General features: G+C 45.3%; 1 protein-coding gene across 10 annotated transcripts in view; it reads left to right on the forward strand.

Annotated features, from left to right (window-relative positions):
- Positions 1 to 14,829, forward strand: part of tanc2b (tetratricopeptide repeat, ankyrin repeat and coiled-coil containing 2b) — a 125,946-nt gene that overhangs the window by 89,856 nt on the left and 21,261 nt on the right. For 7 of the 10 annotated variants that reach the window (XM_031843310.1, XM_031843311.1, XM_031843315.1 and 4 more), the window contains 4 exons: positions 2,516 to 2,699; positions 3,537 to 3,785; positions 8,523 to 8,654; positions 14,682 to 14,720. In XM_031843310.1, the coding sequence (XP_031699170.1) occupies positions 2,516 to 2,699; positions 3,537 to 3,785; positions 8,523 to 8,654; positions 14,682 to 14,720 (604 nt within the window). The remainder of the gene's footprint in view (positions 1 to 2,515; positions 2,700 to 3,536; positions 3,786 to 8,522; positions 8,655 to 14,681; positions 14,721 to 14,829) is intronic. The other 3 variants (XM_031843313.1, XM_031843314.1, XM_031843320.1) reach the window with 1 other exon arrangement.

Raw genomic sequence — 14,829 nt, forward strand, 5'->3', positions numbered from 1 at the left:
TTGTGGTTTTCCTAATATGCATGGGATTTGCTGGCTTTCAATGGAGAGCAAACGTTTCAGTTATATAGTCGATTCACACATGTAATCTGGATATTTTCAGGATGCTGCAAACTCACCAGTGATGCTGAACGTCTGTCCTAATGTTTGTCGTCATCGCAACCAATTTTTATGCCGTAGTTAATGAACAATGAAGCCAGGCAGATAGAATAAAAGAATATAATTCAGTCTGCGTTAGGTGAGGGTTTTCTTTTCGTTTCGTTTCTTTTCTGTAAAACACCATCCACCCTTTGACACGGTTGAATTGCTACAGTAGCTGGTGTCTCTACTGCAAGACCTCAACAGCTGACGGAACAAGGTGACCTTAACTTACAGGGAGCGCAGTTAATTGCCTTCCATACTCTCGTGCTCGAGCTCCCCGAATAGACGCAGCGCTCAAGAGTTCAATCCAATCCTCGTGCGGCGTTCGAGGTCAGGTCCTTCACGAGGCGAGGCTCGTTAGCCCAGCAGATAGCGCTGTGGTGCTGCTGCGTGCTTGTGTACATTTGCCTGCTCCGGGGTCAAGCTCCTGTAAACAAGACACTCCCATCTGCGGCGATAGATGAGGCCTGACGGTGTGTGAAAGATTACCTCGATCAGTCACAAGCTCACAAACACTTAGCGGAGGCCATGTGCTGTTATGGACAGTGTGTTGACCGGTTTACTGATCTCACAGTTTATAATTCAAACACTAAGCTGGTACTTCTGTGCAGCACAACAGTTTGGCCACAAATCCTACCGTCACAAAGCTTATAAAGGCAAGTTTGTTGTTTCAGAGAGGCGTTAATTCAACGATATGGTTATTACTCACATCATAGTTGGTGTTTTTCTAATATTCTTCCCCCTTATTTTTCTAAAAGGGCAGGAAAAACATTAGACCTCTCAATATAATGCAGTCCAACTTAAATGAATACCTCTTTATCAAAAATGAACATAATTGTCTTGTAAAGGTAGAACAGGTTTGGACAGTTGGTCAGACAAAATATACAAGTTGAAGACGAAATGATTAATTCATTGATAAGAATTCATCTTAAAAATAGCGCTGAATGGACATTCACTGCGCATTCAATGGGCATTTATGTAGCAGTTATACCAAAGCATTTTACATTCACACACACACACAGAATTGGCACTTTTTACATGTGGGATCAAACCTCCAGCTCTACGATCAATTGACCCCCCGATTGATTTTCTGAGCCACAGCCTGAGAAGCCTGTCATCAGATAATTGACGGTTCAGTCAATAATGGAAACAATCGTAAGTTGCAGCCTAACACCCGAGTGTATACGTGTGTGGGCAAAGTGTATTAGCTTAGTGTGTCCCTTCAGTCTTCCTCCCGCAGATTAAACCAGACTGTTTAGCCTCGAGCACCACGTCACCCCCTCCCGTTCTCTCCGTGTTCACCCCAGCGTTGACCCGAACTCATCAGCGGCACCGTAAAGGAGAGACCACCATGTGTTCCGGCGTCTGATACACAAACGTAATCACTTGGCAACCTGGTTCCTCTTGCGCCTCTGCACTTCCGTGGATGCTGCATGCATGTATTTCGGTATGGATGTTTGTGCGAGAGTGCGTCTGTGGGTGTTTGCAGCAGCAGATTAGACGCAGCAGAGTGTGTTTCCCCCCCCCCCATGGTCTCTTGTCTCCTAACTTGAGCCGCAGAAGAGGGTCACGTCAGGTTGCCAAAACAATGCCAGGACTGGGAAGAATGTATATATAGTGCTTTATTTCAGTCTAAGCTTCTTACTAAAATATGCATGAAAATGTGTCTGTCAGTGGCGGGTAGATGTGTTCTCCCCCGACAAAATCATTTCCAACAAATCCTGTGTCGTATTGAGCTCTATCCAAATAATAGTTGAAGTTATACCAAGTTTGTGAAGAAGTACAGTACACAACCTCACATGTGCCATGGGACCGTGCTGAATCTGATTTTGAAAATGCCCCTCCCTTTTGTTTCTAAAAAGGGGAAATTACTGTTTTCCTGCATTTAAGATGTTCGCTGCTCACATCCCCGATGTGTGTACTAAACTCCTACTCACTTTGTTTTTTTCGTGCCATACTCCTCAGCTGCAGTAGGCTGTGTAATAAGGTACATTTGTAAAGTGATTTTATGGTGTTACAGATGCTATTTTTTAACATTATTGTTTGTGTAAATATACAGTTTGGGTATGTAGTGTTGGGTGTGTCTGATTTTTGATTTGTGAAGCTCTCTAAAAGCTACAAATTCTTATTTGTTGTGTGTGTTTGTATGCGTGTGGGAGAGAAAATCCTTTTGAAGGACTACATGAAGGCAGCAGGGGGGCTGAGCTTTTGAAAACCTCGATATTGAAGTGACATTTTGCTCTGAATATGACTCCGATATTAAAAGTTCAAACATTGTCCTTTGCCTTTTATTCCTGTGTGTTCTCATTGAGTTATTGGAACCGAAGAAAGCTTTTAAATAAAAGCATGTGTATGTGTGCGTGTGTGTCCCCGCAAGGGCCAGAACCAGAGGATCAGCCCGTGCTCCACCCTGACCAGCAGCACTGCCTCACCCCCTGCAGGCAGCCCCTGCTCCACCCTCCCCCCTGCCATGCCTGGCCAGGCCGGCAACAAGGACTGCGCCTACGGCTCCGTCACCAGTCCCACCTCAACCCTGGAGAGCAGGGACAGCGGGATAATAGGTGAGATCTGCACACGCATTCACAAAGAATGAACACGTTTGAATGTAAACTACAAAGTCCTCAAAGGATAAAACCTGCGTTTTTTTTTTTTGTTTTTTTTTTGTTCATATGGGCATGACCGAATATTAAGAACATGAATTCATCTTGTAGAAAGCTTTCATATTTTAGATTTAGGTAGCAGATAAAGTGAAGCTAGAAAGCAAATGTCTATAAAACACGAGATTTAACAAAGAAAGAGCTAGAGAAAGAACAGCAGTAGTCAACTTTACCTGCTCAGACAGGTAGTTACCAAAGTCTGGGATACCTGACAGTGATGACTTGTGACAGTCAGTGGGAACATGCCTCAGGTTATAGCTTCGCTCCCAAAACACAAAATGACTTTCTCAACTCCAGTGAACCTTAAAATGTCGTAATCTGAATGCTTTTTCCAAACTACAAACCGTAGCTGATTACACCCGAAACCTGAGGTCAGTTTCCAGTCAAACTGTGGTCACGACAAGTCACAACCAGTCCGCACCGCTACAGGAAGATAATCCAGGTGTGCATGTCAAGTTGACAGCAACTGTGGCATTCTTGCATTGTTAGCAATAAAGCAGGTGAGATGAAACGCTCTCTGAAGCACTGATGTCAAAAGAAGTGTTTATTTACAACAACAGAGAAAACCTGCATTTTCATGAGGAACAGGTTAGTTGACTCAGAACAACAGTAGAAAGCAGACGGGTGGGTTTGGAGGGGGGGACAGGGTGAAAATGGCCTTAACAGTACGACACGCATATCTCACTGTCGTAGCTGTAAATGCAACATATCGGCACTGACGACGACGTTGTTCTGTTGCAGCCACGCTGACCAGCTACTCGGAGAACATGGAGCGAGGCGGCAAATACGGCGAGGGCTCCCGGGGAAACCTGAAGCTGTGGCAGTCCCAGAAATCAGGCATGGACTCCTTCCTGTACAGGGTGGATGAGAACATGACCGCCTCCACCTACAGCCTCAACAAAATCCCCGAGCGCAACCTGGAGAGCATGTCCTCCCACTCTGCCCACTCCATCCCTCTGTACCTCATGCCCCGCCCTAACTCTGTGGCTGGTGAGTCCCTTCCTCTTTCCCTCCCTTCTCCTATGAAAGTGCAAAAGGAAGCAACAGTTTGTTTGAGGAGCCAGAAATAAGGTTATTTACAAGTGCATGGGCATGCGGTGTACCAATTTTGCAAAGTTTCTCTGTCAAAATTGGATCGCACTGCTGCTTCTGAGTGCCCTTTATATTTATGACTCCTTTAGTGCTCCCTCTTCACTCCTTTCAAGCTTCCTTTCCTCGCCTGTTTCCTCCCGAGATGAGCTGTGATCCTTTCCTTTTGAATTCTTTAACGTCCATTTGTGTGAATCCTGTTACCCCGAATGTAAAAATGAAACAAAAATAGAGGAAATGGATTTATACTTTGCCTCTCTATTAGCAGCTCTATTATGCAACTCATTCAGATTTTAGCCATAATTACCACATAGCTTTGTCAATTATTGGGCCGTCAGATTACATCTGCTCATGTGGTCAGGTATTCTGTGAACAAAACAGATCCCAGAGCTCCAGACCACATTTCTCCTGAAAATCTGGAATAAAGCAGCTTAAGCTTTCAATCTGTTGTCACTTTTACAACATTAAATTATCTAGGGAGGAAACAACTATTGTTCTCAAATTTCAAAAGGGTTTATGTTGAAATTTCGGGAATAGCTTGCAGAGCTGGTATTTTTTTTCTCACATCCCTGCGGTGTGGAATCGAAACCACAGAGCAGAATAATACAGTCTGGGGAGAAAAAGAGAACGGCTTCAGAAGGAGAACATACTGCGGCTGGGAGAATATCACGTAAGAACAACAGGCATTTGTGTTGCTGTCAGAGTTCTCATTGATGTGTGTTTCTCATCGCAGGTAAATACATCGGTTTCATAACTCTGAGGCCGTTCTAATGGGCCTGATTGTGTTATTGTTCTCATCGTGAGAGAGGCTGTTACAGACGAGGAGCTCTGTCATGCACTTCACCCACTCCTGCTGGCAAGAAAGTGTGCTGCGCACGTACTGTGGACATATATTTCACTAAACACTGCGATGTGCCCGTCGCTGCAGCTACGACCCCTCTCTTTATGCCGCTCATGTTCTGCTGTTTGACACTGCTGTCTGGCAGCGCAGCGATTTAGAGATTCACCCTGGATCTCATCTCCCTTCAATACAAAGACCTTCAAAGGAGCTGGAGGCCGCTTTATAGACGTACTATAAGCTGCAGATGATGCAAAAAATAAATAAAGAGAGAGGCAGCGAGAAAAAGAAATAGAAAAACTAAAAAGACATGATGTTTCTGAAGGCATTTGTTATGAACAGGAATCCTGTATTGGGGAGATGGAGACATGTGGAAGAGGAGTGAAAGCAGAGTTTCATAATCTCTCTCCCTCTCTCACTCTCACTCTCTCCTCCACAAAGAGTTATTAGATGATGTAGGGATGGGAGGCGAGCACAGGCTGAGGATTGGCTGGGCTCACACAGCAGTGGAACATCAAAGCCCAAGGCATTAACTGTTTCTATCCCTAGAGTGACAGAGAGAGACTGGCTTTGATGTGTGGGGGGAGAGAGGGAGAGAGATACGGAGCGAGAGCAGAAGGCGAATTGGGAGGAAAACGAGGAGGGAGGTGGCTACTCTATTACCTAATGAAGGCAGTGCGTTGGCAGAGCTCAGGATGGATATGGGGGAAGGAGTAACCAAGACAGAGTAGTCCTGTTTCTCTGGTCCTCGTTTAAGAGAATTTATAAATTAGCCCCCGTCGCTCAGCTTTCACATTAGTGATGTTGTTCCGTACCCGAGTACAGTTGCGTCATCATCTACGTGATATTCGTTTATGTTGTCGCTACAGTTTAAAAAAAAAGCGCGCCAATCGCAAGATCCCAAGTCCCGCTGACAAATGACTTTGCAAACCCCACTCACCAACTGCTACTCACGTTAAATAGCAGTCCGCTTCTGTGTTTTGGTACAGTTGTATTTCCAAACGGGACTTTAGGGTCAAGTGTACCTGGATCCCTTGTAGACTTGTAGTCCGTAATATGAGTCAAGCTGTACCAAAATGCTAGGTCCTACATTTCCCATAATGCAACTATCTTTCGTGAAGCCCTCCTTGGCTGGTTAAAGAGCAAAGAGAGTTTCCCCTTTTTAAGCTCGAACACATCCCCACCACACATTTAAAAAATGCATTTGAACCCTGACACACACACCCGCAACACCTATTTACTGCTGTATTTATTCATCAAGTGTTGGGGGGGTGAATATGAGGTCACCTGGCATTGCAGGGGTGTAGTGTCCCTCCACAGTATTGGTGCGGGGGGGTAGTGTCCCTCCACAGTATTGGTGTGGAAGGACAAATCTCTTGGCAAATAAAACCAAACAAGGTGGGTTTTATTTTAAGTAATTTGGGTGAACTGACCCTTTAAAAATACCTTGTTGGAGAATCTATATAATTGCCTGGAGACTGTGGGATCCCTACTCATGCAAAGACTAAAGAGGTATAAAAGACACTGAGGTTATTCAGTGAACTCACTCTATAGTCTCTAAATTAAGATAACAGCTCACCCGAGAGATAACATTTTTTCAATTTGGTGGGCGGACAAGTGTCATTGATTTCCTTTTCTCCCATTTTTCCCTGATTGTCCCACCTCTGCTTGTATACTCTGCGTAACACCCGGAAATATTGTTGTTTAATAAGTAGCAGGACCTCCATTGTTTATCGCCTCAAGTCATCTCTCGGGGAGATGAGAGGAGAATGGCGAGGCGTTTAGAGCACCAGCAGCCACCTCCTATCTGAGATGACTCGTCGGCTCCCCGGCTGATACTGTGACTGGCTCTGGACGGCAGCCCAGCTCGTCTTTGAGTGTGTGCGTGTGCACGCATGCGTTTATGCTATCGGTCACCCTTTGAAACAGGAAGTGTCTGATGTGGCTGTCATCGCCCAAAGCGGCTGAGCTCAGGGCTGCACAGTTAGACTTTTTCCCACTTTTCTTTTTCTGAGTCTCTCTCTCTTCCATGCTGTTTTTTTTTTTTCTTTCACTATGTTTGCAGTCTTAGCGCATTGGCACAGGACCTGTGAATGCGATCCCGAGCAGCCTGCTGCATTGCAGATAGAGGTGATGAGCACACAGATTTGATTCCTCACATTCAAACACAGTTGAAAGGGAGAAAATCGGGAGCCCTTCCAGCCCTGTGGCCCTGAGTCATTCTCTCTTGGTTTAGCAGCAGATTATTGCCTCCACTGTCTCCGCTTTTAGCCCAGTGCGATGACCGGCTCCCACATTCCCATCAGGGCCAAGCCTCCAGCATTCCCAGCTGCCATTTTGCCTCCATTTTGGGAAACCCATGTGGCTCATTTTTGGGTCCATGGCCTGGGTGACTCGAGCAGTCACAGAGCCATGCACATGCTCAGGATTTCACTGAGCTTTACTCTAGCGGTACAGAAAACCACTCTTTAAATTCAGGGGCAGGACAGGATCAGTGTTGAGGTGCTGGTGAGAGGTGGTGGGCTCAGAGACCTGCCTCATGGAGGGATTACTGGGCCTTACTTTGTGGAGTGACTGGAGGAAGAGACAGACGATGACAGTCACACCGACGCTTTGAATTTGACTTGGGATGTCAGGACTGCAGAGTATTTCAGGTACAGTTACAAAAGATTCCCAGCTCTGATGAGATAAATCCATTTTATTACTGTATAAAGTTCCATCGCTCATGGTAATGTTGTACTCACCAGGTTGATTGCTGATTTCAGATGGGATAAGAAACACAAGCAGTCAGATGATCAGACAAGTTTTAAACAAACTGATTTCTTTTAGAGAGAAAAATACTTCCCTAAAACTGTTCATTTAAAACAACAATCACAGTTTACGGACCAATTTATGAGGGATTATTACCGACGTATCAGGTGCACTCGGTTTAAGTAGTTTAAATCCGGCTAACCTGTTGACTTGTACAGCGCGAACAGTGCAAGCAACAGTGTTTACCTGAGGGGGAACTGGAGGGTGTTGACGTGGGTCGGGACGGCGTTATCAGATGTAACCGCCGTATGAACGCAGTGCAGAGCAGCGGCGACTAGCTCGCCAGTGGGCCACACACTGAGACTCACATGCACTAACAAGCACGTGCAGCCGGACCGAAGCTCGGATTACAACACACACAGAGGGAGAGCCACTTCATTCTCTGCTCAGGTAGAAATTACTCCACTATCTCTCCACATAGACAATAGTTGTTTGCTGCTATATTAATGCTCTCAATATCGAATTTAGCACCTTTAAAGGTTTCCAGAGTCCCAAACAGCTAGTTTGTGGTTAATTTAATATTCTGTCCTCTCTCACCGTCTCTGCAGCTTTTCCATTATCTCTGCATTAGAAGAGTTTATTCTGACCAGATTTCCTGTCAGAGCGCTTGTTAAAGGGACAAACAAACTGCTCTGTCCATGACGGTGTCTTCTCTTAATGGAATGACTTGGCACCTTGGTCCTCGTCTGTCAGCGACTCCTCAACCTTCGTCTCCTGGATTTTATTGTTCTGAGTTTCTTGTCTCAACCTTTTAACAGGGGTTCAGGTGTGACGGAGAATCAAGTCCGCTGCTCACTCACGCTGGCGGCGTCTAATCTTATTTATATATATATTTATATATCTTATTTATATTATATATATATGTGTGTGTATATATATATATATTAAGGGTTTGTTTGTGTGGCTCTTAGTGTTCATACACATGCTGACAATAGTATCTTTTTTCTTTCCCCTCTCTCTGTCACACACTCATACACACACAACAACAGCTACTAGTTCAGCCCACCTGGAGGACCTGGCATACCTAGATGAGCAGAGACACACTCCGTTACGCACGTCGCTGCGCATGCCCAGACAGAGCACCACCTGCGGGCCGGGTCGCTCCGGGCAGGACCTGAGAGGTAAGCAAGAGATAAAGACAGCACACACACACAAACACAGACCCTCCATACCCGTCCCGCCGCTGATGACGACCCAACTTAGGATTCAAAATAAACAAAAATAGGTTTGCTGCGAACAAGAAGCTGTTAGGCGCAAGAGATGCTGCGTTATAAATGCTGTAAGAACTGCAGGATGACCATATGTGCAGGTGACAAGTTCAAAGTCTGAGCATTCAACCCCCATTTACTTTCACTTTCACTTTAAAACAATGCTGTTTTGCATAAAGAGCATTTTGTCAGGTTGTGTCACCATTAAGCTAAGATTTGTCTCAGTGCTTAACATTCACAGTCAGTGTGCCAAGTCTAGTAGTGCACAGCAAGCGCCGCCGTGATCGAGCAAATCTCCTCGGCCTTCTCCCCAAATGGCCAAATGGCCTCATGTCACAACATTATGTGTCCCCTCGCCCTTCTTCCTCAGTCACTTAGCCAGTAATGAGCACCGTAATGGCAGCCCTCTGCCATCCAAGCGATCACAAATATGCGTCCCCGTGTGTTTTAAACACCTGTTAAGACCCCACTTAGCTGAGAGTGTGCGACGTGATTCTCCCCGCCCGAGGCAGCTGGCCGCAGACTGATGCAGAGTGGAGGAGTGTTGGAAGGAGAGAGAAAAGCTAGCTCCTCTTAAAGCCTCACTGTTACTGCCAGAGCCACTTGTTTCAGCCCTCCTCTAAGGGCAACCAAGTGTATTTACAAGCCAACCGACTGCGTCCTAGCATGCGCTCTGCCTCCTCGGATCAGTGTCAGAGAGTGCACTGCTCCTGCAGTTTCACCAGGAGAGACAGAGGACGAGACGGACGGGAGACTCGACGTGAAGGCCGGCGGCGGCTTGAAGAACTCAGGTTCTCATCATATGGGGACAAATTCCTTTATTCCTGAAATTTGAGTGTCTACTGAAACAACGGAAAAACAGTCGTGGATGCAAGGGATGGAGACAGAAAACGAATGCGCACGGGTAAAGCACCCGTGGTTAAAACAACGTTTGAAACATCTGTCCTGTAATTTGAAACAGTCCATAAAATTCAATGAACGGGGAAGCTGTCGGTTTCATAGCCGTATATATGTATCGCATAAATAAATGACTGATGTATAATGTTCAGTTTGACCCGGACAGACGGGATCACCGTGAGCTTTCCTCCAGCAGCACCCTCATTGTCAGCACTGAGGATGAGCCGCACTGACAGAGGGGATCCCACAGCCTTTTTTCTTTCTCAGCAGTTTCACACATCACGATATTACGATAATGCAATATGCTGATCTCCGAGACATTTGTGGTAAATGGACTTACATTCATACAGCGCCTCTCTAGTCTTCCGACCACTCAAAGCGCTTTACACTCCATGTAAACATTCAGACACTGACGGCAGAGGCCGCCATGCAAGCTGCGACCTGCCCATCAGGATCTAAACACACCGACGGCGAAACCTTCGGGTTCAGTATGTTGCCCGGAGACACTTCAACACTCCCGGACGGGAGGAGCCAGGGTTCAAGAGCTGAGCTAATAACAAGTAGATGATCAAACAAGCAAACAAATGAGGAAATAACTGACAGATTGATGAATACCATTTTAAATAGAAATGCACGATAATTGCCAGTTAAGGGATGTAGCTTGTACTACCTGTATTTATAGCATTAGTAGCCTCATGCCTCAGAAAGCACACACGTTTGAACACATGATGCGTCACAGAAAGAGGCTCGTTGGTTGCTTCAGTCACAGCTGGATGTGGAGTTACAGATGAACTGAAGGAGACTGCTGGTTATGTGTCGGTCAGGTGGTAACCAGCTGACAGATGCAGCTCTCTCTCTCTCTCTCCTGTTGTTGTTGGGTTTTTTTTTTTTTTTGTTAGCTTCTTTTGATGCCGAGCGGCCATCGGAGGCCCGAGCTGTGCTGCTGTTTTGAGGAGAGTGAGTCAGACTGTAATGGACCTTCTTGTGCTCCTGCCTGCCTACCTCTAAGATTTACCACCCACCTTATCTATTCACCGCAAACTCACTCGCATAACTGTACACCGCACACACATTATTCTCTCCCTTGTTTATCTTCACACTCTCTCGCTTTGTCCCCCCCTCCCCCCCAAGCCTCGCTCTCTTTCTGCCTCTGCTCGCATACACAAAATAGGCCTCGTGTTAGCTGATAAATTATAGCCGATACTAATATTTTCAACTGCAGAGAGTTTTATTACTCCCATATGTACTCGCTGGCTGTGGATGCAACTTTAATAAAAAGTCTTGGAAATTCAGGTTAGCACTGTATTTGACCAGACATTTAAAGGGTGAAGCTGTTGATATGCTTCTCGACAACAAGTCCCATGAAAGTACCGAAAGTAAAATTGATCCAACGTTGTCTGAGTCCATCCGAAGCTTGATAGAGATGATTCCTCTGTGCTATAGACCTTCACTGTTGTCGATGAACCTTGGCACTGTAGTTTATTTTGAGTCAATCCCACATACAATATCCGGCTGCTGTAAATACTCACTAGAGCTCCAACTGCGTATTAATCCGCAGCTAAGAATCGTCCCCAACAAAATGCTTGAGGAAAGTTTGTGGAAGACTACAGTGCCCAGCTGTTTGAGGGAATGACTAAGCCTCTGTTAAAAATGAAGCGATATATTTGTGACTGTTTTTTAAAAGATGATTCATACATCTTCAGGAGGAACCAATGGGCTCGGAGCTGACAGCCACAGACGGGATAGCAAAGTCAGAAAGCATCGACTAACATATTGTTGGTTTCGGTCTTTTCATGGGAAAAATACAGAATAATGGGCATCAGTTGCAGATCCCCATTAGTTTAAAATAAGTTACTGTTTATAGTTCACATTTATTTACAGCAAACACAGACTAAAGGATGCCCCTATTGCTGACTTAGCCAAATGAGTCGGATAACTAGCCCAGATTTGATGACAGTGCATGTTTGAGTTTCAGATGATAATCTAGCCTCTCTCTGCTGTTTTTCTTTTTGTCGGACACCACCGCCTTAATCTGTTGTCTGCAATCTGATAAAAACAATCTTTAATTCTAGATGCAATATGTATTAAGTTATTGTAAAGGGCTTTACAACTTATGTAACATACTGACATACTTTTTCCTTGTTGCTTGGCTCCAAGACGTAAAGTTAAGTCAGTGAATAGTGTCTCAGCAAGGAAACGGTGTGTGTTAAATGCCTCCATAAGGAAGATTAGAACACATTTCCTGAAGAAACACATTATCCATAAGCTCATCTAGGTTTAGTATGCTGCTCCGACTGTTCAAATTACATAAGATTTCTTTTTTTTTTAACAGAAATTATGTAAGAACCTGTCGGTGAATGCATTAGCTGTAGCTCCACATCCAGGATGTTACAGGAAATGACTGGAATTTTAACTGTATGTCTGAAAAAGCAGACATCAAACTCACACACTGACTCCCACATCCGCCATAAGAAAAGTCACCTGACCTGAGATAACCCTTCACAACGAGCAGGTCGTCTCAACTGCTCGTCTTCCTCTTCCTCCTCCTCCTCCCCATCATCTCCTCTCTCCCTCCACCTCGGTGCCAACTCTCCTCTCCTCCTCCTCCTCCTCCTCCTCCTCCTCCTCCACCTCTCCCTCCTTCTCCAGGCTGCTCAGCCACCGTGAGTCATCCTCACCTGGTGAATAATTAAAACGTCTGAGACTCTCGCTCCGTCTGGCCATCGAGGGCTGGTGGTAGACGAGGGGCGGTGGAGTGATACCTCGCTTAATGTAGCCTGAGGGGGGGACTGTTATGGGCAGGATTATGAGCAACTGCCATCCATCCGTCTACCTCTCTCACATACACACACACGCATTTGCTTTCACCGTCCTGGAAAACAACTCCCTCAGCCCCACGTTCACAACATGGCTGCCATGTTTTCATGGAAGACCTGACCCAGTGGAGCAGTAGTGGCTGCACGACTTAGCGCGCACAAAGCGGTGTAATCGTTACTGCCGTTTGGAGGATGGTGGCCGATATTGCGAGGGTGTGTTTAGCAATTCCACGAGGACGGAAGGAGCTTGACAGACACATTCAGTCACCACCCCACGATAATTGGATTAGCGAGCACTTAAAACAGAGTAGCAGTGGGAATTTAGCCTCTTATACTCCAGTGGCCTTTGGTATTATAAATGGCAGAATTGCGTAGTTTTTTGCATTTCCCATCAGCAGTGTTGCATCAGGTCCATTCTGACACCCAACTAGAAGAATATTACGTCAGTTTGAGTTATAGACGGAATAGAGTAGTCGCCTTCTGCGTCTTTGTGTGTCTCTGACTGATGTGTGTGTGTGTGTGTGTGTGTGTTGAAGTAGCACTAAAATAATCTGACCGGGGAATATGGATGAAGTGTCTTTTATTACATTGGGTTGCAGCTGGCACAGAGCTTAGTGCAGTAAAATGCAGTCCTGGTCATGCACTCAGTATAAAACAAGCTTTTCACCCACTTCCAGGTGTTTCTGTTTGTACTTTTTGCTCATTGCATATAAGTAAGTATATCCTTCAGCATGATCGTCACGTTTCTTTTCACTCTGCGGTGATAATTAGCATTTGGAGTGCTGTGTGGTAAAAGGATGCACAAAGCACAGTATTATCTCATTATGTTATGTAGCTATGCTCCTTATCAGCACACTGGAGTCATTTACAGAAGACATGCAGCTCTAATGCAACACCCCCTCCCTCCCTTCCTTCCTTTTCCTGCCCCCTGATGTATTTTGCAGTGCCGTACCTGCACACAGTATAGAACTTTCTGCCGACACGCAATAAATCGCGCTCTCACCATCGCATCCGACCACTCTTAATGTATGATACTTATTTCCCACAGCTCTGACTCCCAGTGTGCTTAATGCTACTGTGCTGCAGGGTGTGGAAAGAACTACTGCACTGGCTGTCATCTGATCAGCAGTTATATCTGACTGCACACTGATCATCAGTAAAGCAGGGTTCCTGGAGAAAAACAGGAAAACTGTTGACCAGTTTTGCACTCATGGAAAACGCGAGGAAAATTAGAGATGAAGTCAAATGATCTGGAAAAGCCTGTGTTGTCCTGGAAAATTCTTTCAACATTCTCCTTTTTTTCCGTTCAGGGCTTAACGGCTAAGTTCTGTTTCAGGGTCATGTTGGCGTTCAAATGGTAGTTTAAGGACGAGAGTATTTTGAATCGTCATCCTTCAGATGTAAATATTAGCCACTGCTGGCTGGTAGCTGTGGTAGTTTTTCTCATTATATTATTCTTCTATTGCGATGAATTTGTCCTAATTTCTAAGCACGTAACAGATGATTTCACGGATACGTTTTAGGCTGCACTTCTTTTACATTCGACTTCCACGTAAATCCCTGACTGTCGTACCAACTAGATCGTCACTGAAAAGGTCCTGAGAAATGATCTCTAGAAAAGAGCGGGAACCCCGTTAAGGAAGCAAAAGAAATACGAAGTGTAAATCCGATTACACAGTTTCTCTGAGGCTTTCTGTAACAGCTCCAAATGTGGTATTTCTCTCATCCTGAGGCGCTTTCTGTTAAGATGTGACTACCTTTAGCAGCCTGTAATTCACACACAGTCATCTGTGGAGTTGAGGTTGGAGTTCCCCATTCAAAGGGTCGAATTACTACTAGAACTGGGTTCAATTATTTTTTCATGGAGATTGATTGATCTTGCGCGGCGCTATGGAACCAATTAGATTCTCCCAAAAGTGCGAACCTTCTCCAACCTCCCCTCCAGACTATCCGAGGAATACACTCGATGTAATTTAAAGGATTTCAATTAGTAATCGACCCCGGTGTGGTGGTTTCCCGTATTTCTGACATCATGATGCGCTGATGTTGTTGTCTGCTTCCTTTTTTTAAAATTTGTATCTTTACATTGAGCTACACACTGCTGCCAGTTCCCATTCCTGTCCTCACTGTCTTTCTCTATCCCCTCTCTCATTACTCTGTTTCACTCTCTCTCTCTCTCTCTCTCTTTCTGTCTCTCTCTCTGTCTTCTGCTCGCTGTTCGTCGCAGCTTCCGCTAATAACACCCATGCCTGGCAATCCCAGTCACGTAAGTTACTTTAATTTTCATTTGTTGCATCAGGCGGCACGTTCTGCTCGCAGTCAAAGCTGCACACACACACACACACACACACACACACACACACACACACACACAC

Source organism: Anarrhichthys ocellatus, unplaced genomic scaffold, assembly GCF_004355925.1.
Source record: "Anarrhichthys ocellatus isolate YVR2014 unplaced genomic scaffold, GSC_Weel_1.0 scaffold4, whole genome shotgun sequence".
Taxonomy (NCBI): Eukaryota; Metazoa; Chordata; class Actinopteri; order Perciformes; family Anarhichadidae; genus Anarrhichthys; species Anarrhichthys ocellatus.